The sequence below is a fragment of the Lissotriton vulgaris genome, chromosome 6 (genome assembly GCF_964263255.1).
Source record: "Lissotriton vulgaris chromosome 6, aLisVul1.2, whole genome shotgun sequence".
Classification (NCBI taxonomy): domain Eukaryota; kingdom Metazoa; phylum Chordata; class Amphibia; order Caudata; family Salamandridae; genus Lissotriton; species Lissotriton vulgaris.
Genome location: NC_141694.1, coordinates 1,080,429,518 through 1,080,452,670, shown reverse-complemented (window position 1 = coordinate 1,080,452,670; position 23,153 = coordinate 1,080,429,518). Strand labels below are relative to the sequence as shown.

General features: G+C 48.2%; 1 protein-coding gene across 1 annotated transcript in view; it reads right to left on the bottom strand.

Annotated features, from left to right (window-relative positions):
- Window positions 1-23,153, bottom strand: part of ACSS1 (acyl-CoA synthetase short chain family member 1) — a 1,180,850-nt gene that overhangs the window by 2,775 nt on the left and 1,154,922 nt on the right. Inside the window, exon 13 of the mRNA XM_086927145.1 lies at window positions 19,681-19,802. Within this exon, the coding sequence (XP_086783271.1) occupies window positions 19,681-19,802 (122 nt within the window). The remainder of the gene's footprint in view (window positions 1-19,680; window positions 19,803-23,153) is intronic.

Sequence of the window (23,153 nt, the reverse complement as noted above, 5' to 3'; positions counted from 1 at the left end):
GTGTAACACCCAGGGGCCTTATTACAGTAAGTGTCTCAGGGGCGCAACTGACATTTGTGCCCAGTTTTTGCACTCCCGGGGAACTTTGGTATTACAGAATTGGGAGCAGACGCTTGTGCGTCCCCTTCAGTAATACCGATATTAGCTGGCTCACATCAAGCGGCAGTGCTATCTTAAAGGGGCGTTCCCCCATTTGCATAGGGGCTTGTCCTATGCAAATGAGGGACTTCCTTTGCCTCTGGACCCACACCATATTACAGGCACGGACACAGAAGCAAAGACCCTTCAGGGGGTCGTTCCCTCATTTGCATAAGGGGTGTACCTTATTCAAATGATGGAATTCCTTCGCCTCTGCGCCGTCGCCATATTACAGGCGTGGGTGCAGAGGCAAAGAAGCTCTCAGGGGGCTCACTCACATTCCGCAACCTTCTAGGTGGCGCTCTGTGAGTGAGTTCCTTGAAAGCAGTCCTCTAGAGGGGGAAAGGGGGGCCTATGGACCCCTCAGACATCCCCTTGCAGGCGGGTGCAGTCACTGACTGCACCCATTTGCAAGGGTATCTCAATCTCCCTGTAAAAGTGCAGCAGGGTGCCACCTGCACTGTGAAAACACGAAGCGGTGCGTTTTCCACATGAATGCGCTATCCCCAGGGAAGCGCCAGTTTGCTGCTGCCCTGGGGGCAGCGCATTCACCATAACAGGGAGCATTTTCATTGTTTGCACCAGGCGCACCTTTTAATAGTTACGCAGGGCACAAACAATGAAAATGGACAACACGCCCCCTGGGAGCCTGTTTCCATCATAGTAAGCTTGCTCAGGCTCTTAATGTGTTTACTCCGGTGTCCGCCCTACCTTAAAGGCGACAGGTCACATTTTTGTTGGAGACCAACTGTGTGTATGAAGCAGATCCGAGGTTACAATATTTGCAAGACCAACACAGTCTTTCGACTTTTAAGGTTGAGAACATCTCGTCCTCTTTAAATCTATTTGCCCTTATGTGTCACATTCTCCTTTAAAATGCTAGTAATTTACTGCTTTACCCAGTATAAAAAATATAAAAGTACAAGAAATTTGTTTACAGCTAAAACCATGTCCCACCAATGGAAAAAAGTTACCCAACTAATATCATCATACAATTCTCACAGTCTCAACTCGCTCTCTGACTCTGACGCTAGTGTAAGCAACTAACAGCTTCATGATGCATACACCCAATGTATTTGTCCAAGTCCATCATTGTCTTTAATGTCCAAATTTAGCCCATTAATGAACTCCAGGTTTAGTGGCTGCAATATCATTTAACTTTTCACAAATTCTATGACAGACTGCCTTTAAGATATCTGTTTTGTGGAGTATTTTTGTCTGAACACAACCAGTGAGTTCAAGCTCAGCAATCATATATCCTAACCATGTTGAATAAAACTGTATTATGCCCATCATGCATCATTAGCTTCCCTTCAGAATTAAACTTCAATTACCTCTCCAGCCTGTTTTAGTGGGCAGTGTACAATCGACTTCAAACTTATGTTGGAACAAATTACATCTGTGAGGCTGTAGATGTTCTTGCTTACTCTTCTTCATCTTTGGTTTCCAGTGGAAGTCTTCGTGCTTCTGACAGGAAGACCAGAAGAACCCCAAGGTGACCCATAGGGGAAGTAATCTAGGATTCCTACTGGACTGCCTTATACCCCGTTTAAACAAATGATTTAAAAAATGATGTAGCTTGCAAGGAACGCAGCAAACAATAATCACAGGACTCTCAGTCTGACTGGTTCCTTGATCAATCTAAGCTGGGTCCCAGACCCCTCTGAGACACTGTGCCCTGCCATATCTGACTTATCGAGGAGCCCTGCACTCCGGGGGTCTGGGGAGGATGACGGGGTCTGACCTCTGAGGCCCACCGGCTTAGAGTCCGTAACTCTGCTATTTAGTTATTCTTCCAGCTGTTAACATTACCACATTCGTCTATAAGGAGGGGTCCATCTCTGCCACACTCATCCTCCGCTAACCGTTTTAGCTTAGCACTCAGACTTATTTGTATTTTGTTTCGTTGGTTTGCTTTTCAGGGCGACAGATGCTTCAATTTCAGAAGTGTATGGTTGGAGGTGTTAGGGGGCAGAGGGGTTGGAAAAACCGTTGTCTCCCGATTGTTCATTGTATTTGGCCGCCTTTGAGCCACTGTTTTTCGTCCTTCACTGCCCCTGGGACCCGGGTCTATCCGCACTGTTCCCCGTACACACCACCCACTCGATGATGTCCACCCTTAATAGACCCTTCCACATTCTGTCGTGGAATGTCTATGGCCTATTAGACCCTATAAAGCGAACCGCAGTTCTTCGCAGTGCCCAACACCAGGCGCCCGGCATCCTCTTTCTACAAAAAACACACCTTCTGGGAACTCATTGCACCTTCCTCACGCGTGATGGGTTTGACAGGGTCTGGCATGCTGGTTTCAGATGGGGCTCCCGGGGAGTCGCCATATTGATTCACAGGGGTTTTCCCTTTACTTTGATACAGGTCGAGACTGACGCACAGGGCCGCTATGTGGCCTTGACCGGCAGGATCGAGGGTCATCTTCTTAATCTATTGTGTGTATATTTTCCCCTGCCACAATGCCCTCTGCCCTCCGATGTCTCACGCTCACTTACCCTCAGGGTCTGACGGTCATCAGGGGCGACTTCAACGCTGTTCTGCAACCTCCTTGCGATGCGACAGGTGCTCCCTCTGCGTCCCTCCTTGCCTCTGGTAAGCGCCTTTCTGATTGGTCCTCCACCGTAGGTCTCTGCGACGCTTGGAGGGTGTGAAACCCAGCCGAGACCAATATACTCACACTTCGGCGGCCCACCGTACTCACTTCCGTATTGACCTGCTCCTGTTGCCGGCCATCGACTGTCAGTTGGTGTGCAGGGTTACTATCCTGCCCCGAGATATCTCACCCACTCCCCTGTCTCCCTCCATCTTGGGAACTTCCCCGGTGGAGTCTGTCTGACTTGGCGGATGTACGCTTGGTTTCTGCAAGATGTGGAATCCGTCGAAACCCTCGGACAGGAGCTGCGGCAGTACCTGCTGATCAATACGGGATCGGTCCCCTCGCAAGGCACATTGTGGGAGGCCGGCAAAGGCTACTATACGAGGTGTGGCTAGAGGCTTGCAGCTCGCAATGCTCCATGAGGAGATCTGTCAGATCTCTCTGGAATCCCCAAAAATGCCATGGCGCTCCTCAGTGGTGCGCGTATATGGCTGGGATGACAAAAATGGCAAACTACTCCATAATCTAATCTTGTACCTCAAAGCCAACCGCCTAATGGCTGAGGTCTGCGAAGCGGTCGGCGCTCACCATTTCACCTCTCAGGCTAGCGCCCAAACCTTTGCGGGCTACTACACTAATCTTTATGTGGTCCGACCTCCTGAAGTCTCCCTGGCTGCATTGTTGTCTGAGACAATGACCCAACTGCCCTGTCTTCCCCAGACAGTCTCTGAGACTCTGGACCTTCCCTTGCCCCGGAGGAGATACACAGGCCATTTCACTCTTGCATTCCGGTAAGACGCCAGGGCTGGATGGTTACCCTCCGAATAGTACGCGACCTACCGCGACTTGTTCGTTCTGCACTTAGTGGATTTGTTCCAACATGTGGTGGACAAAGGGTCCTTTCCTCCAGAGACCGACGTGGCCACTATTGTGGTTCTTCCAAAGACACAACCGCCTTCCAACGCCTGTTTGGATTATCGTCCCATTTCCCTCATCAACACAGAGGTGAAAATCTTTGCCACTGCCCTAGCCCAACACCTCCATCCCCTCTTGCACGACTTGGTCCACCCACCCCAAAGTGGCTTCATGGCTGCCCGGGGTACCCGGCATTGCATACGCCGTCTCCACCTCACCGTCGCACACCGTCATCAACTCACTACGTACTTGGCCCTGCTTTTCATTGATTTTGAAAAAGCCTTTGATACTGTTGACAGGAGCTATTTGGAAGACGTGCTGGAAGGGATGGGATTCGGCCTTCCATTTCGGCGCCTCATCAGAGTTTTATACTCCAGTCCTAAAGCAAGGGTACTAATTAATGGTGTGCTCTCTGAGGCATTCCCCATCCAGAGGGGCACCCGCCAAGGTTGTCTGCTCTCACCGCTTTTATTTGCGCTAGCGATTGAGCCCCTGGCCTCTCTCATATGCCAAGATCCCCGCATCTGGGGTTGGGCTTGGGACCCATAATAGGTCGACAAGGTCGCCCTTTACACTGACGACGTCCTCCTATTCTTAGCGGACCCCAAGAACTCTGGGCCACGGTGCTTGGATGCCCTTTCCACCTTTGAATGGGTCTCTGGCCTTCGGCTCAATCCGGCACAATTCACTCTGATTCCTCCCCACCGGTGCCTGCTGTGATTGGCAAACAACCATTGCTCTGCATAGGCAGTCCTTCAGATACCTGGGAGTCTGGGTCACCCTGCTTACAGAACTTGAATGGGCCCTCAACATAACGCCCCTGGTTACCAAGGTCAAGGCGGACCTCATGCAATGGCAATTCCTCCCTCTTAATCCCCTTGGCAGAAGTGCCCTTTTTAAAATGATGGTTCTCCCCTGTTTTTTATATATTTTACAAATTATAACCTTTCACCTCCCAGGGAGTTGATTCCGAGAGATTGATGGTTTCCTCACCCGGTTTTTATGGAGAGGCAGGAGATCACAAATGTCCCTAGCTCAATGCTGCATACCTCCTTATGACGAGGGCATGGGTGTAACCAATCTTCACCTTTACTATCTGGCCATGAGACTCATTGTGGTTCCTGATCCAACATACCTGGTTGAGCTCCGATCCTTGGACTTTCCACAGCTCCAAGCCTACTTGTATTGGGCCCCCATACCTCAGGTCCTCCCTCCCATCACTAGGACAGTCCTACTGGCTTGGCACACTGCCCTGCCCCACACGAAATGGGATGGGAAACTTACCCAACATACACCCCTGTGGCATGGTACCTGGCTACGGGAGACCTCGACCCTCATGGACTTCCATCAGTGGGACCACATTGGGATCTCGCTTCCTGGGGACGTCTGGGTTAGGGACCACATCAGAACCTTCGCAGATTTGCAACAGCGCTATTCCCTCCAGTCCTCCCAATTTTACAAATACCTATAGCTTAGACATGCCCTCAACGTTCACATTCTATCTCCTACCTCCCTCCCTGAATCTAGTTCCCTCGAAGCCCAGGTGATGATGGGGAATCTAGGTAGAGGGGGTGGTCATGGATTTACCGCTCCCTAGTGAACAATGGCCCGCAACCCTAGATTCATTGCGTGCCCGCTGGGAGGGTTGGCTAGGCCCCTTAGAGGATGCGGACTGGAGAGACGCCCTCATGGCCCCCAAGACCTTGACGACTTCCTCCAAACTGCGTCTAATCCAACTCTATTATTTACACATGGCATATCTAACCCGTGCGCATCTATATAGAGCTTGAATGCGGCCTTCCCGACCTGTACACAATGCAATCACGCTCCAGCTGACTTTTACCACATGGTCTGGCAATGCCCTGTCCTTGCACCATTCTGGGCGGGTGTGGAACTGGAACTTACACAGACCCTGGGATGGACAGTTCCCCACGACCCATTACGTCTGTGTGACAGGGTGGGTCATTCTCCTGAGGCACAAGAAGAGATACGAGAATGGTGGTCAGCGGTCCCACTCTCACCGACTTCTGTCCCCTCTCAGCAGCACCCTACTCCTTACCAACACGAGGAATGGTTCACGGATACTCGGCCACTATGGATTCATGAAGACGAACAGGAACAAGGCTCCTTTAATTTCGGATTCCAGCAAGACGAAACTCCTCCCCGGATGACCTCACATCGCAGGACCAGTCAAAGGAAGGAGGATCCCGGAAGAAGACGGATGGCGTTTACCCGGAGGAAGAAGGCGATCGAGAGTGGAGGAGAAGAGCGAGACCGGAGATCCAGGAGGGAGAAGCAGACGAGACGTACGAGAGGCGGAGTACCACCAACGTCGACGACAAGCCAGGAGGCCAGCGGAACCATGAGCCGCCCTGCCACGTTCCCACGGGAGGAGCGTGGCTGGTACAGGTACGGGGCAGAGTAGCTGGTTGGGTGGGAAGACGGAGCCATCCTGCCGTATGAAAAGCCTGCCTGAAACCAGTGTATAGCTGTAAATAGTGTCTGTATAGTCTGAATACCCCAACCCTCATCACGAGCACCTGAGCACAAATCGCCGTACTTGTGTGGACACTTGAGCACTCGGTTCCCTTCACTCCCGGCCCCTCGTACTTTTTGTTAAGGACGACCGTTCTAATCCTTATGGTTTTTTTGTTGTTGTTGTTTTATGGTACCGAACATCGAGGGAGACCCTGAGTCTACGGAAGGCCTATATTCTGCGACAATACCTGCAGTCCCTACACTTTGGATTCCCTAAGGAGTACGATAACGGCCACGGCGGCGATCGCCAGAGAAAGACTTACAAGCCGGCAAAGAAAAGTGTTCATGAAACTAAAACCTTCTCTTAAACGCACCAGTAATATCTCTGCCTCAGTCACTGTTACCCCGCCACAGTCTGGTTCTAGGTGTGTTTGATGGTCTGGATGGCGCTCGAGCCGACAAGCGTTTCCTTGGGACTGCAGTGGCGGTGGCAAAACGTGACATTGCGGCACTCTGGTCTCAGGCCAAGTCCCCTCAGTACGGAGGTGGAGACAGGGGATAGACTGGTGCGGAACTCAAGAGGAACCCCTCTTTGAAGCCCGGGGTTGCCCTGAACTATTCAAAAAGATTTGGGGTAAATGGTTCAATCCATTTTCCTGAGGGGTGTGTTCTAATGAATGATTTACCGGTCTCTGTCATCTTCCTTGCGGTTGTATACTTTCCAGATACTGTGCTTGATTTTTCTGCCAATGTAAATTTGTGGTTTGTTTTAAAAATCAATACATTTGATTATAAACAAAACAAACAATAATCACAACCACCAGTAAATTGATAGGCTACTTTTCATTTACAATAGAATTTAGTTGTAAGAGATTTTTGCTTTCCCATGGAAAATATATAGAGTCTTTCACTGATCCTGTTCTCGCAGACTGCCAACACAACCTGCCATGTCTATGGGTACAATGTCAATTCTTATCTCAGCTAATCTCACAATTGAACTCCATAGTGGTATTGCCATGATACACATGTTATTAAATCTGCAAGCTGCCCTTGATGATGTTGACCAGATAGGTTACACTTAAGAGCATCACAACTGCCTTAGTTTTCCTGTGCAAGCCGTCTCAAAGGTTTAGTCCTCCCTTTCGAGAAGATATACCCACAGCAGCACACTTTTTATGAAATATATAAGATAGTTATCAATAGCGCATCTTTTCATTTTTACCTTACCTTCTAAACACATAAAAGGTCTTGCATTTCTCCCACCTACATGAACAACAGTCTATTGCTTTCAAGCTAGATCTGCTTCCTTTACATCCCAAATACATTTCTATACAATTAGGTTATCAGGTAACTTGAGGGTCAATTCTACATGCACCACAAGTACATTGCTAATATAAAAAAATGTAGTCCTTCCAACTAAGACTGTCACAGAATTTCAGAGATTGTCTTACCAAGGTTGAAAAGGAAGGGCTCAAACAAACTCAAATTTATCCTGACATGACAGACATTTACTAGGCCACAGTCATTTTGATTGCTAATTATTCTCCTTTGGTCAGTCTTTCAATAAATCATGTCTTCCTTTGTTATTATAATTTTGTCCCAATTGTTTCGCACTTCTCTACACATTCTGGCATTCGTCTCTATGCTTTAGTCTGCTATCTACAGAAAGATTTGACATACAAATACTCTGACAGGCTAGACTTTGTTCCAGGTTAGAATGTATTGACAAGCAGACTGTGATGACCTCTCCAATTAATCTTGCTCATATTTATTTTTGCGCTGTAACTACCAGCCTGATTTAAGAAAGGTTGCCACCTAGCTTCAATGGTCATATTACCAACTGTATTAGTTGGCACAAATTGTTGAGGAGCTGTTAGAAATGGTATTTCTGGTTGGCTGAGGTATGCACTGAGGCCAGGCAGGAACCACCACTCTAGTCTGGGTAAGCTAAATACACAATAAGATAACCTGTGTGTACCCTATAGTAGCTTGGCACAGTGCAGTCAGGCTTATCTACAAAGGCAATGTGTATAGTATTTGTGCAACACACACACACACACACCGCAACACAATGAATACCCCACAAAAAGATTCCACACAGGTTTAAAAATCCAGATTGTATTTTTAGGAATAAAACAAGACCAAAATGACAAAAATCCAATAAGTAGAATCAGACTTATGGATTTTTAAAGAATAAACCCAAAACAGTGCTTAGAAGTCAATAGCCATAAAAGGTTAATTTAGGGTGCCGCTCGTGAGGGGATTTTCACCGCCATACCTTGGTTCCTGCTACTGGAGTAGCAAAAAAAGTCGCTCCTGTCTTTGGACTTGGGTGCAGGCTCCTGACACTTGTACGTGGCCGCAGAGGAGGTGCGAGGCGCGGCGAGCGGGACTGCGAGGACCAGCATTCCTGAAAACATCCGCAGCTGGTTCCTCTTCCCGCCCGAGCCGCGCCCCCTCCCAGTGCCACGCCTCCTTCCAGCCAGCCATTTACCTCTCGCGGCCCCCGCTCTGCGGGAGCCGCTCGTGAGAGGATTTTCACCGCCATACCTTGGTTCCTGCTACTGGAGTAGCAAAAGAAGTCGCTCCTGCCTTTGGACTTGGGTGCAGGCTCCTGACACTTGTACGTGGCCGCAGAGGAGGTGCGAGGCGCGGCGAGCGGGACTGCGAGGACCAGCATTCCTGAAAACATCTGCAGCTGGTTCCTCTTCCCGCCCGAGCCGCGCCCCCTCCCAGTGCCACGCCTCCTTCCAGCCAGCCATTTACCTCTTGCGGTCCCCGCTCCGCGGGTGCCGCTCGTGAGAGGATTTTCACCGCCATACCTTGGTTCCTGCTACTGGAGTAGCAAAAGAAGTCACTCCTGCCTTTGGACTTGGGTGCAGGCTCCTGACACTTGTACGTGGCCGCAGAGGAGGTGCGAGGCGCGGCGAGCGGGACTGCGAGGACCAGCATTCCTGAAAACATCCGCAGCTGGTTCCTCTTCCCGCCCGAGCCACGCCCCCTCCCAATGCCACGCCTCCTTCCAGGCAGCCATTTACCTCTCGCGGCCCCCGCTTCGCGGGAGCCGCTCGTGAGAGGATTTTCACCGCCATACCTTGGTTCCTGCTACTGGAGTAGCAAAAGAAGTCGCTCCTGCCTTTGGACTTGGGTGCAGGCTCCTGACACTTGTACGTGGCCGCAGAGGAGGTGCGAGGCGCGGCGAGCGGGACTGCGAGGACCAGCATTCCTGAAAACATCCGCAGCTGGTTCCTCTTCCCGCCCGAGCCGCGCCCCCTCCCAGTGCCACGCCTCCTTCCAGCCAAAAGTGGGCCTGCTAACGCGCATCGCGGGACGCGCGCGGGGCGAAGACCGGGCAAAGAGCGGGCCGTTTGAGGCCGTTCGAGTACGAGAGAGTCCGGTCCGGGCTATAAACCTTGGCCCCACTTCCATCTCCTTAGCCTCATTTCACCCAGCGGTACACGCAGCAGCTAAAGTGCGATGTCTACACGCGAGCACAGACCCCGGGCAGCTAAGGGGAAACTGCAAAATGGAACACTTGATGACTTCATCACCAGAACCAATACTGCAATAGACAAAGAGATCAATAAGATGCAGCATAGGGTCTCCATTGAGTTAGATGCTGCCAGAAGGCTCTCCCAGGAATTGGCCAATGCCAAGAAATCCTCTCTGGGTCACTTTGCTTTTGCCAAAACACCGGACCGTACAGTGGGTCCAGCACCAAACTTAACACAGGCACTTATCCACCATCAACCAGTCTTGCCTCCCGCAGTTCTCCTATTGGAGGCCGAAGCTCATCAGGAAGTCTCGACATTACGACCCAGGGTGGGAGGGCCAGATGGGCCATCCATGGGTACCCGACCAAACACAGATCTTAAGAGCAGGTGCCCGAGTACCCCCCCCTTTCACTAAAGGGGCCCAATCAAAAACGGAAGCGGAATACCACCACCGCCTATTCCAGGAAAAAGGCTAAGGCTGTAAAGGCCCAGCTGCCTTCTCAAGCACTAGCCCAGCCTTCCCATACATCTGCTCCCAAGGTAAATGGCTTTCCCCAGCCCAAGATTCTAGTCCAGTGGGGTTGGTGGAGGAACATAAGAATCTCGTAATTAAAAATGAAAATGGTGGGGTACCACTTTGTATGATTGAAGGGAAGGATGTTGAATTCCTGACAATTGTGTGGGAAACGTTAAAAAAACTGCTGACCCCTTTAGAACTCAGACTTTCCCGTATAGAAACCCAGCTCCTCGAGACGGAAAAAAGCATCCTAAACCTCGCCTCCCTGACCATCCCTGCTAACAAACCATCTACCCAACCACCAGCGATCAATACTCTTCCAGTAGTGGCTGCCACCCAGCCAGCACCTACGGTAACCAAACCTGTTCCAAAGCCTCGGCACAAGGTTCCTGCAACCACCAATGGAAATAGGGCAGCGGGAAGGACAAATGAGGTGCCGCCTCCACCTTTATCAGCTCCGGAAGCACCGGCTGCCCCCCGGAACAAAGATCACGATACGTATGCTCACAGACACAAATACTCGAAAAACCATCAAAGGGGTTATGTTGATCTTCCCCCAGAGGTTAGACCATACGTAGTAGTGCTCACAGGGGTGCCTGAAATTCAGTACCATCAACAGGAGGATTTTGGTTCCCTAAAAAACAAGGTCATCTACTGGCTCAATGTGAACAGACCACTCCCCAATCACCTGAGAAGTAAAATTCTCATGGTGCGGCGTGTTCCTTGGATAGGCACATCGCACAAATCCATCACTGGTGATTGTGTCATGGTCTCATTTGAAGATCCTAAAACCGCACACTTCATACTCTCATGGAGTAACCAGGGAGCGAATTCTCCCATTGCAACCAGATCACTAACCTACTTTTACCCCCCACGTCCTCAAGCCCAAATGGGTGGAAACTGGAATTGGGACACGATGCCGGCACGAAATGGTGCGCAGGGGGGGGGGGGGGGGGGGTACCGAAATTCTGGCAAGGTGCTTTTGGAGGGTGGAATGGGGTCCCTACCTACAATAGATTTGGATGCCTCGAGGATGTGGACTGACTTCCATATAGAGCAAATGTCACCTTGTCAGCACTAGACACACATAGCTCTTTGTCTGATCCCCCTCCCTGTTTTGTCCCTGTATCACCGTCAACATATAGGATTACTGAGAAATTGCCACCGGGACACCGTTCCTCGCCATGCTTAGCCACACCTTCAAAATTGTCCCTCTTGGGAGACCATAATCAAATCAAGGGTGACAATAAGTATAGGAAGGGGCAGCCCAATGTTCATCGGGAGGGGGGCACATCCACCAAACTCAAGAAAGATAAAGTCACTACCACTAACACATGCATAGCTGGCTGTACTGAGAAGGACAAAGCCTCCTCTGAAGAGTGCAACGTAACTCCTCGCTCGGCACCAGAGGCTAGGCCTTTTTCAAATCCTAGCCAGCCCAGGCTAAGTAGGTGCAGATACCCTCATAATCCTAGAGAGGAGCGGGGGGTACCGGGTACACTCTCGATACTTTCTTGGAATGTGGCTGGGTTGGCCAATAAGATGGATTCCGAGGAATGGGCAGAATTCATAGAGGAATATGATATCTGCCTGTTCCAGGAAACGTGGGCAAGAGAACAATACCCCCGCACAGGATATGCAACCTTCGAGTCTATGGCCAAATGGGGTGGGAAGGGCAGACCATCGGGTGGCCTAGCAACTTGGGTGGGTTCCCATCTTGGTTGCAGGGCAAGTAATATCGAAACTAACTCACCGGACTTGCTGTGCGTTGTCCTAGAATGGCCAGCTGGTGAAAGAGTAGCAATAATAAATGTTTACTCTAGACCAGTTGCCATCACGGCCACCTCCGGAACGATCGAGGACTTATCTGCATTTATTGACTCCACGACCCTTTGTCCATTACTCGTAATTGGGGGGGGGGGACTTCAACATTCAGTTTGAGCCCCTCCCGGATCACATGGAAGGGGTAATTAATGACGAGGATCTTCTCTCGGAGATACCCACCGTGCCGGGTCCACCTGTAAAAGCATGGTCACCCTTAGTTACACAGATAATATCCTTTACCCTATCCCATTCGTTGAGGGCCTGCAACGGGCGGCTTAAGGGAGATATCCCACCCCAGAACACCTTCAACAGACCAGGATATGAATCACGGATTGATTACATCCTGGTGCCAATTAAGGACTGGGCTAAAGTGAGGGATTTCACAATGCTTAGCAGGACCGACAGTGACCACAATGCATTGTCACTTAGACTAGCTATACAGGGTGTCCCGATAGTAAACACAGATTCAAATTCAACACCCACGGATGGCCTAGTTGCAGCTTGCAACAGACGCAGAATCAGATGGCCAACATTAGTGAAGAACCCCCAAGACATCCAAAGGCTATATGAGGCAGTGGTGCCCGCACTTGAAAAGGTGAGGGACCTCCCTTTACAGCTCTCCAACACCGATAAGTATAGTGCACTGGAGGACATTCACTCCGAGCTCTGTACTAATTTGGCAAAAGTATTGAACCCGGAGGTCAGGGTGAAAAAGGTTAATGGGAAAAGAGCCTCTTGGTTCAATGCTGCTTGCAGAAGAGCAAAGGCTGCCCTTTTGGAGTCCCTTAAGACACAGGAAACTCCTTGTAAGATCAGGGATAAACGATTGGCCTACAAGTCCATCATTCGTCTAGCCAAAACAGAATGGGACCAGGATAATTGGGCGGAAATGACGGCTGCCCTAGCAGTCCATGACGCCCGTAAGTTTTGGTTGATCGTCAAACATGGATCAGCCGAACCACTAGCGGCAGTAAATGCAAACATATCTGCCGCAGTCTGGGAGGACCATTTTAAATCTTTGTATAGTTCCCCCGATCTGAGCCAAGTGGGTAACTTAGCTGAACCCGCTCTGGACGGAACCCCCGAAATCCTAGTCCAAATGGACGGGTTCACCTTGGATGAACTTAAAATGGCAATTCAGGGTCTCGCGCCCGAAAAGGCGCCAGGCCTGGACAAACTCCCAGGAGATCTTTATAAGCACGAAGTAATGATCTGGGCACCGTATTTACGGATGCTGTTCAATGCAATTTTGGACGGCATGACGATCCCTACAACTTGGCTGGGGGCAGAGATCGTCCCCATATTCAAGAAGGGTTCGCCTCTGCTCCCAGCCAATTACAGGCCAATAAGCCTGATAGACGTTTCTCAGAAACTCTTTGCAAGGCTACTTCTGGATCGTCTGTCGGACTGGATCATGGACCACTCTATTCTGAGCCCACTTCAGGCGGGATTCAGAAGAAAGATTTCCACCATAGATCAGGTCTTCCGGTTTGCCCTCATTTTCTGGAAAACGGTACAGCTGGAGGGTGGCAGCCTCTACACTGTATTCGTGGATCTGAGGGCGGCTTCGACCTGGTCCCCCGTGCTAAACTTTGGGAAGTGCTGGCCAAACTGGGGGTCCCGAGGGGCCTGCTAGAGATGATCATTCGTCTCCATACGGCCAACTTTGCTCAGGTGAGGTGTGGCAAGGATGGGGCGCTGTCTAATCGATTCCCCGTTGACGGGGGGTAAGGCAGGGTTGTGTGCTCGCACCGACCCTGTTCTGCCTCTACGTCAACGGGGTATTCGCTCACCTCAACGGAATTCCCGACCTAGACGCTCCCAAACTGACGGGCAGCAGGGTGCCAGCGATCATGTTCGCCGATGACACCCTGCTGCTTTCCAAGTCTCCTAGGGGGATACAGCGTGTATTAAATGGTTTTGTAGATTTCTGTGGGGAATATGGCCTAGAAATCAACACCCTAAAGACCAAATTTATGGTCTTTAATCCCCCACCAAAACTACGCTTTACACCTACCATTGGTCAGACTAGTCTTGAAAGGGTAGACACCTTTGAGTATCTTGGGGTCATGATAAATGAAAAAATGACTTGGTGCTCACACCAACAGAAAGCACTACTTAAACTGACCCAGTACTCGGGAGGGGTTATGAAGTTAATACGGAATAACAGGTCATCTATCAAACCCGTAGGTCCACCACTTCAGATTTACAAGGCACAGGCAAGGGGGGCTGCTATGTATGGCTGTGAACTATGGGGTCATGAAGTCTCCCCAAACTTAGTGAAAGAGGAGAATAAGTTCATTAGGCGGTTGGCGGGACTACCGCCAAGTACACCCCTTGTCCCATTAAGGCTAGATTTGGGGCTGCGCCCTTTAAGCGAAGAACTGGCATTGCGCCCCCTAGTTTACTGGCGGAGGTTGTGGGTTGTCCCGGAATTGACCAGCTACAGGCAGGGCCTACAGGAGGTCTTAGCCATCCCGAACGCGGGAAAAATTAAATGGCTAAAATTCATTAAAACTCAACTGGAGGACATAGGCCTAGCGACGCTCTGGTCTGATCCCTTGACTGTATCTCCATTTATTTCTAAGAGGAGGCTGGCAAAGGTCTATCATGACAGTAAATTAGCGGCTTTCTGTCGCCAGCCAACATTGGGGACACTCACGGATGAATTTCTAAAGACTAAGGATCATTATACTTTTGAACCAGCCCTGGAAAAAATTTACCCTGTCTTACTCAGAAAACTCTACTTGCAGTGGAGGCATGGGACCCTCCCACTAAGAGCACTAACTAGCAAATGGAGTGACCCAACTACCAGTATATGCCCGGCCTGTAGAGTGGCCACTGAATCAGAGCTCCACATGATCTTCTTTTGTCCAGCTTATAAAGCTCCTAGAAAGACATGGATTGTCCCCATATGTAGGAACATGGGGTTCGCAGAGTGTTTGGCTGCGTTCAGAGTGCTAAAGACAGATATGACTGACCACATTGTTTTTGCTGTAGCCAAATACTTAGGCGCAATGTGGATGCTGAGGATACAGAGTCTTAAAGCTGGTCACTAAGTGTACCTTGATCTTGAACCTTTTAACTGTAAAATGTGACTAAAATGAACTGTGATGTTTTAAAGTTTTATTTGTTTTATTAAATGTTGAATGTATCTTGTGTATCTTTTATGGTGATAATATTACCGAAATAAAGATTTATGAAATGAAATGAATTTAGGTTGCACTAGACCGGGGTAAATCCAAAGTTCAGGCTGACTGCGATGGAGTGCGGGTTGGATGCAGTTCTAAACAGGTCCTGCTGAAGTTTTTCCTTCTCAAGCTGAGTTAAGAGCCCCGTTCGCAGGCGAGTCAGTCACTGGGAGCAAGTAGAGCGTCACTAGCGATGATTCTGCAGGCGTGAAGAGTCGGATGGGCATCGCAGATTGCAGATAGGGCCTCAAGATCGCAGGCAGCAATACTGACTGTGCTAGGAGACGATGTTGTGGCTGCTCATGCTGATCTTTCGAGCGACACAGCCCCTGTGTAAACAGGTTCATTCACGGTCCCGAAGAGCCCATAAGTTTGATTTCAGGGGCCAAGGAGTTCTAGGTGATAAACAGCTGCAGAACCCACATCAGAGGCTCAAAGCTTGGTGAGGGCACCTCAGGCAAGGGTAAGACTCACATAAGGCAGAGTCCTGGAGCAGCAGCAGAATTATATGAAGTATTTTGTGTCCCTGAGAATTCAGAAAATAGGAGGCAAGCCAACAAGCCCTTGGAGATCACTTGGAGGGAAGGCAAAGTTCACCTCCCCTTCTAGCAGAGTCAGGGAGCAGCAGGCCGTACGGCAACAAACAAAAAAGCAGTCCTCTTAGAAAATCAGTCCAATTGAGTCCTTTAAAATGCTCAGCAGTCGTTTTGACAGAAGTTCAGTTCAAGATTCAGTGTCTTACTTTAGGGGGCCAGAGACCCAGTACTTATGCCCAAAATTGCCTTTGATGTAGGGGGTGACTTCAAAAGAACTTTCTGAAGTGCACAAGGATCCCCTTCAACATAGTCCTGTCTGCAAGGCTAACCCTGGAGGGTAAATCTGTGCTTTGAGTGTGAACAGGCAGTTCTTAATTTGAGCCGGTGCTTTCTGGTGCTCAGGACCGACACTTAATTGGTTTCCGGTGCTCGGCACCAGCACCTAATTGTCAACACCATACTTAGAACAGTCTACCACATGGTGGCGCTGCTCATCCACTTTAGTGATGAGCAGAACAAGGGTTGTTTATTATTACAATATACATCAAAAATTGCTAACACCTACCTCCCTGCCATTCCTTTAGCTTTGGGGACCTGGAATAATCTGAACTGTTGCATTTACATGCGAGAGAGATGGTTGGTAGTTGTTTTGGCAGTGGTGACATGGGCGGTGGGTGGTGCAAGCTGCAGTGGCCTCCTGGTCGGAGCCCTGGCTCTTAATATTTTATAAATTAAGCACTGTGATCAGGACACTACCTATTGAAGTGTGTCAGTTCCTCCTATTCCACCCTGCCCAGGTAGACCCATTAGAATGTAGATGAATGCTCAGAATGCAGATGAGCCTCACTGTCCTGTCTTTGTGGCTGTTTAGAGGGAATACACAATGTGTATGTCACTCAACCCAAATGTGTATTGGAGAAAGGCACAGAGAGCAGTAAGTACAAAGAAATGTCCACTTTCCTGAAGTGGCATTTTTAAAACAGTAAGGTTAAATCCAACTTCACCAGTAAGAAGGATTTATTAGTACCATTCCAAAAATATAAAACATGAAAAAGCTACTCCTCTCTGATCTGAAATTACAGCTTAAAAGTGTATTACGGAATTCCCAATGATGGGTTAAGAGAGGGGTAGGCCTCACAGTAGTGAAAAACAAAATAGGCTGTTTTTCACAACCAGGACATTCTTAATATAAAAGTACATGTCCTATCTTTTACTTACATAACACCCTGTCCTTAGGGCTGCCAAGGGCCTACCCTAGGGTGACTTGTATGTAATAAAAGGAGAGTTTGAGGCTTAGCAAAAAGTTTTAAATGCCAGGTCAAAGTAGCAGTAAACTGCGCACACAGGAACTGCAGTGGCAGGCCTGAGACAGGCTTGGAAGGCTACTTCTCTGGGTGCTGTAATCAGGCACACTAGTAGCATTTAACTTATTGGCCCTGGGTGTATGATATACCACTTTAAAAGGGACTTACAATTAAATCAAACACGCTTAAAGGTATAAACCAATTATCCAATGTTTTAGAGGAGAGAGCACAAGCACTTTCGCACTGGTCAGCAGTTGTAGAGTGCCCAGAGTCTTAAATCCAACAAAAAGAAGGTCCTAAAAAAGGAGGAGGAGGAAGACCAAACATTTGGGGTGTTCCATTCCGATCCAAAGCCACCAAGATCACCTGCGGTGTACCCCAAGAATCATCCCTCAGCCCGACCCTTTTCAACATCTACATGGCACCGCTCGTCAACATCATCCGATCGCATGACCTCAACATCGTCTCGTACGCCGATGACACCCAGCTGATCCTCTCTCTCACCAAGGACCCGGCCATCGCCAAAACCAACCTCCTCGAACGAATGAAGGCAGTTGCAGGATGGATGTAGAACAGTCGTCTGAAACTGAACTCTGACAAAATGGAGGTCCTCATCCTCGGCTCCAACCCCTCAGCCTGGGAAGAATCCTGGTGGTCGACCACACTGGAAGCTGTACCGACACCCACCAACCACGCACGTAACCTGGGGTTCATCCTGGACTCAACACTATCTATGACCGAGCAAGTAAATGCTGTCTCCTCCTCCTGCTTCAACACCCTCTGCATGCTTCGCAAGATCTACAGATGGATCCCCACCGGAACCAGAAGGATGGTCACCCAAGCCCTTGTCAGCAGCAGGCTGGCCTACGGCAACGCCCTCTACGCGGGAACCACGGCCAAACTCCAGAAGAGACTTCAACGCATACAAAATGCCTCAGCACGCCCCATCCTCGACATCCCCCGCCACAGCCACATCACTGCCCAACTGAGAGACCTGCACTAGCTCCCCCGCAACAAGAGGATCATCTTAAAGCTTCCCGCTCAAACGACTCACCTTCTACACCCGAACCTCCAGCTTCACTCCGCTGACCTCGCCACTGTCCCACGCATCCGCCGAGCGACCACCCGCGGCAGATCATTCTCCCACCTCGCCGCCAAGACATGGAACACCCTCCTCACCCACCTGTGACAGACCCAGGGCCTTCTGGCCTTTGATAAGCGTGGCTCAAATCCACCCGAGTGACTTACCGCACTCACCGACAGTCACTATATAGGAAGTCAGCCGGACAGTGGAGAAGAATAAACAAAAGTCTTTATTAGGCCAAACAACACTCATATGAGAGGGCCCTGTCCGACCTCACTCCTAGGAGTGCGAACGAGAGGACTGACTCTCTGCATCACAGCAATACATTATAATGCAATACAATTCATTAAGGTACGCCCCTTCTGGAAAAGTACTGAAACCCAGACCAGCGAACAATGCCATCATACAGCAGGCATCTGCACCTGCAAGAGATACATCGCTATCTTTACTCAAGGCCATGGAGCTAGGCTTCAGCGTCTCTGGTGCATGAGAACATTACTGATAACGAGACTTGTTAGTTTCGGCCACAGTAAGCCGAGAAACGAAAACTGCTGTCTTAGGGAAATTCTCTATTCCTGCGGGAGGGGTAGATGAGCGAGTAAAGCTCGTGGTCGCAAAGGAATACACAAAATGGTGGCACACAGGCTAAGCTAAGGAGCTAGTATAGTCACACGTATATTTGAATGATAAAATAGCAAGCAGAATAATTCAACACAGGTGCATATACGAACTTCATTAGTTAGCCATATGATGCTAACTTACATATGAGAACAGATGATTGAGGCCAAAATAAGTGAATTCTATCACCTTCGGAAGACTTCTCAAGACCTGGCTGTTCGTTCAGTAGCAGTACTCCCCCCCCCCCCCCTAGCAGCTTGAGACCCTCACAGGTGAGTAGTGCACTCTATAAATGCAATGATTGATTGATTGATTCCTTCGAGAGGGCCATTTTCCAACAGGAGCATTCTGTAGTTCATGTGCAAATCCACCAAAATTTCATCATGACCAAGGCTTTTAATAAGAAATCCCCTGGCTCCCACACTATGGTAAAGCACAATCATAACACAAAACACACTACTAAGTGTAATTTGCCCCTACTGAATGTTTGAATATAGTAACAATACTTTCATTTTCATCTTAAATTTCCTCTTGCTGTTTCCAACAGACTTCTTCGTGAGATAATCTATACACTTTTAAGGGACTACTTATGAGTAGAAGTCATATTGTCCAATGTGTGAGAATTAACGCAAAATATTTTCAAGAAGGTACTCATTTTTCAAATTATATTAACAGTCACCCTTTAAAATCAATAGGTTGCTAACTCTTTGTGTGTGCCTCCAAGAACATGATATTTGGATGTTTTTCCCAGGTTGTACCTAAGTCTTTGTACCAATAAACTCAATGATACACATATTTACTTTCACTGTTACTGAAGACCCAGCTCAAATGATTAATCTTCAGTTACTCAGAAGAAAATTATTAACAATGAGAATCATGGCTTTTGTTATCAAAAAGTAGTAGGTACGTAGAACACTGGATGCAAATAATGTTCTGGAGCTTCTCTTGAGTAGCAAGGTAAAGAAACCCAGCTTACCAAAACATGATCTGGCACAGCATATTTTGCAATCTTGGAAGCTACAATTGATTTCAGTTCTTTGGTAATATCAGTCTCAGTGTGACTGATATTTTCTTTCAAGACAACAAATGCAAATGCACCTGAAAGAAAGATACAAAAAAGTGTGAGATGCAGTGATATTTATAAAAGAACCACTAATGAGTCATGAATTAATAACAATATATGGACTGCTGTAAACAAGATTTGTCCTAGTCTCTAAAGCAAATTTCTTATATTTCTAAACATATGTATCTAATGATCACTCTCGGGCTCTTACTTCGCTTTTGCATGCATTTTTAATTTTTACATTTTCTGTAGATGCAAGGTTGAATTCTATGCAAATGTTTATGTGATACAACCTGTGCCTTTTTAAAATATGTGTATGAATGCAATTACTTGTCACCAAACTTAATTGTTTGTAAGTTACGCTAGTGCATAAATGACAGCAAATTATTGTTTCATAGTGTTGGACTTGGCCCTTTCTGCAGGGTTAACCCCAAACATTTTGACTTCACCATTAAGTTTACTGAAGCTATTTTTGTTGGCGCATTAGGACTCAGCACATATTACCAATGCTAAAGTGATTTTTCTCTCCCCTGTAAACACAGTGGAATTGGCTTACACCCAATTGACACATTTAATTTACTTATAAGTCTTTAGTAAATTGGCGCTATATGTATCCAGGGCCTGTAAATTAGATTCTACAAGTAGAGTTGCAGCACTCATTGTGCCACCCACTTAAGTAGCCCTTTAAACATGTCTCAGGCCTGCCATTGCAGCCTATAGGTACAGTTTTAAATTGCCATTTAAACTGACAAAATAAACCCTTTGTCTGGCCCAACCCTACCTTTTTAATACATGTAAGTAACCCCAAGGGTACGCCACAAACATCCCAGAAAGCAGGGTGCAGTGTATTTCAAACGTAGGGCATACACTTTTAAGTTTTACACATCAGGACCTGTGGAAGATTCAGAAGAAGAACTGCTGTGCTGCAAGAAGGACTGCCACTCTACTGCACTCCTGCCTGAGTGAAGGGCTGGACTTGCATCTTGAACCTAGGACCACCAGAGTGACTCTAAGTGCTAGTTGGCTGGCCTCTTGATCAGAACCCTCAGCGACAAAACAGGCTTCCCCCATCTTCTACCCAGAACAAGGACTTTGCCATATGTGGTACCGCCCCAGTCCTGGACCTTTGGAAGTAGGCATGAAGGTGCTCTACTCGCCCAACTGTGATCCCAGCCTAACCAGTGCATCAAAGTCGCAGCACGATGCATCGCCGAACAGAAACTCTGCACCGGAGCTGCTACATGATGCATCACGTCACTAAACCCCACATCAAGACTGCTGTGTGGTTCGTATTAGGTGGAGGACTTCGCACTGCCGTCCACAGCCTTCCAGGAACCGCTGCTGCCCAACACATCTTCAACGCATGCCATCGCAAGCATCTCGTTGATGGCATCCTTGACGACAACTCAGAACTTCGCAAGCCCCGCAGCCTCTTCTGTACCAGCTGGTGTGCAACGCATTGCGATGCAGTACTTCCCATTACAAGCCCCTAGTCTCTGCACCCTTGATGACATTGCAGGACCTCGATTTGCGGCTAAGTAGCTCCTAGAAATCGGTACTGCACAAAACATCCTGAACCTGGTCTTCTGCATCACTCCAGAACAAGGATTTAAGGTTACTTTTGTTCAGCGGGCCTAACTGGGTCCCTGTAGTTTTAAAATTGCATATCTCTGGTTGGATTTCTTTTTTGTTCCTAAATATTTCTTAAAAATTACTCTAGTTTTATAAATTAGTATGGGATTCATCTGTGGTGTGTTCCACTTCATTACTGTTTCAAGTGCTGCATAAGTACCTTTTACATTGCCTCTAAGTTAAGCCTGACTGCTTTTGTGACAAGCTACCAAAGGATTAAGCACAGGTTAATTTGGAGTTTGCTTGTGACTTCGCCCTGACAGCGATTGTTGTTGCTGCTTGAGTAGGGTTTCATCTCCCTCAAAACAGTAACCCAATTTCTTACACATAGCAAAACAAAAATGAAATATTTCTAGTATAACAATAGATATGTAGAATAGTGGTTTGGATTTCAGTGATCTACAAAAGGGGCGCATAAATGTATGTGATAGATTTGGTTATGTTTTATGTTTTTGCACACTTCTGAGTGGAAACTATAAACCCTGACACCTCACAAACGATTGCAACTCAGCGAGCGGGGATGGTAGTGAGGTCCTCAGGTTCTTTAAAATAGGAAAATGTCATCCTTGTACTATCCCTGTGACTATCAGCACCCAATAGAATCCCGGAGACCTGTGGCTTGTCTCGGACTCTTTGAGCCATAAGCTCCATGTATAGCACAAAAAAGAAGCAGATGTAGGGGACAGCCCTGTTGGGTCCCACTCACTGTAGGGAATATGGAGGATAAAGTCCTATTGACACGGACTGAGGCCCTGGGGTGCTATAGATACAACATATCCATGTGATAAAGTTATCGCCAAACCCGAATCGAAGGAGGATTTCAAGCAGGTATGGCCAATAAACGGGATCAAACTCCTTCTCCGCATCAATGGAAAGGAAGAGAGCCTCCCTATGCAATAGCTGGATAATGTCAATAAGATGCAGGAGCCATTTTGAATTATCTTATGCGTTGCGGTGTAGGGATGAAGCCAGATTAGTAAGGATCAACCAAACCTGGCATAATAGGATTCAGTAGTGTGGCTAGGATACCGGTGATGAGTTTAGCATCTATGTTGAGAAAATAATTGAGTCTGTATGACCCACAGTCCCCGGGGTCTTTCGACAGCTTGAGTATCACTCAAATAGACACCTCCAGCATAGAATCCATCATGGTACCTGAGTCAAAAAAGGAGTTAAAAAGTTAAGTCAAAAGGGTGGCCTGCTCATAACAAAACGTTTTGTAAGATCAGGCGGTGAATCCATCAAGTCCTGTCATTTTTGCAGGTTTGAGGCGAGCGATAGTTGAAACAACCTCCTCTATGTGTATTGGTTGGTCAAGCAGAGAGGCAAGTTCCAGCGGCAAACGTATCAAGTGAACTCTCTGAAGATCGGTCTTCGGGTCTCCCTTAGAACCGTCCGAGTATAAAGAGCTATAAAAATCTTTAAAGGCCTCGGCTATTTCAGCATCCATGTGAACCTCCTTGCCCCGAGTTGTCCGGACAGAGCTCAATGAGCCAATGGTGCCTATGAGCCAGCATGCATCTGCAGCAGTCACTGCTCGAGTAGAATTTATATTTGAGCCGCAAAAAGTTGTAATCCGCCCTTTCGAGGTCAAGGCGCTTCAGAAGGAGTGTCTTTTTTTCTCACTCTCGCCAAACCCTGGGGTCACCTGAATGTTTATTGATTGATTCTAACTCAGAGACCGCCTGTTCTAGTTGCTGGTACTTCTCCCGGCGAATCTGGTTCTCGGCTTCCGAGATGGTGATGAATTCTCC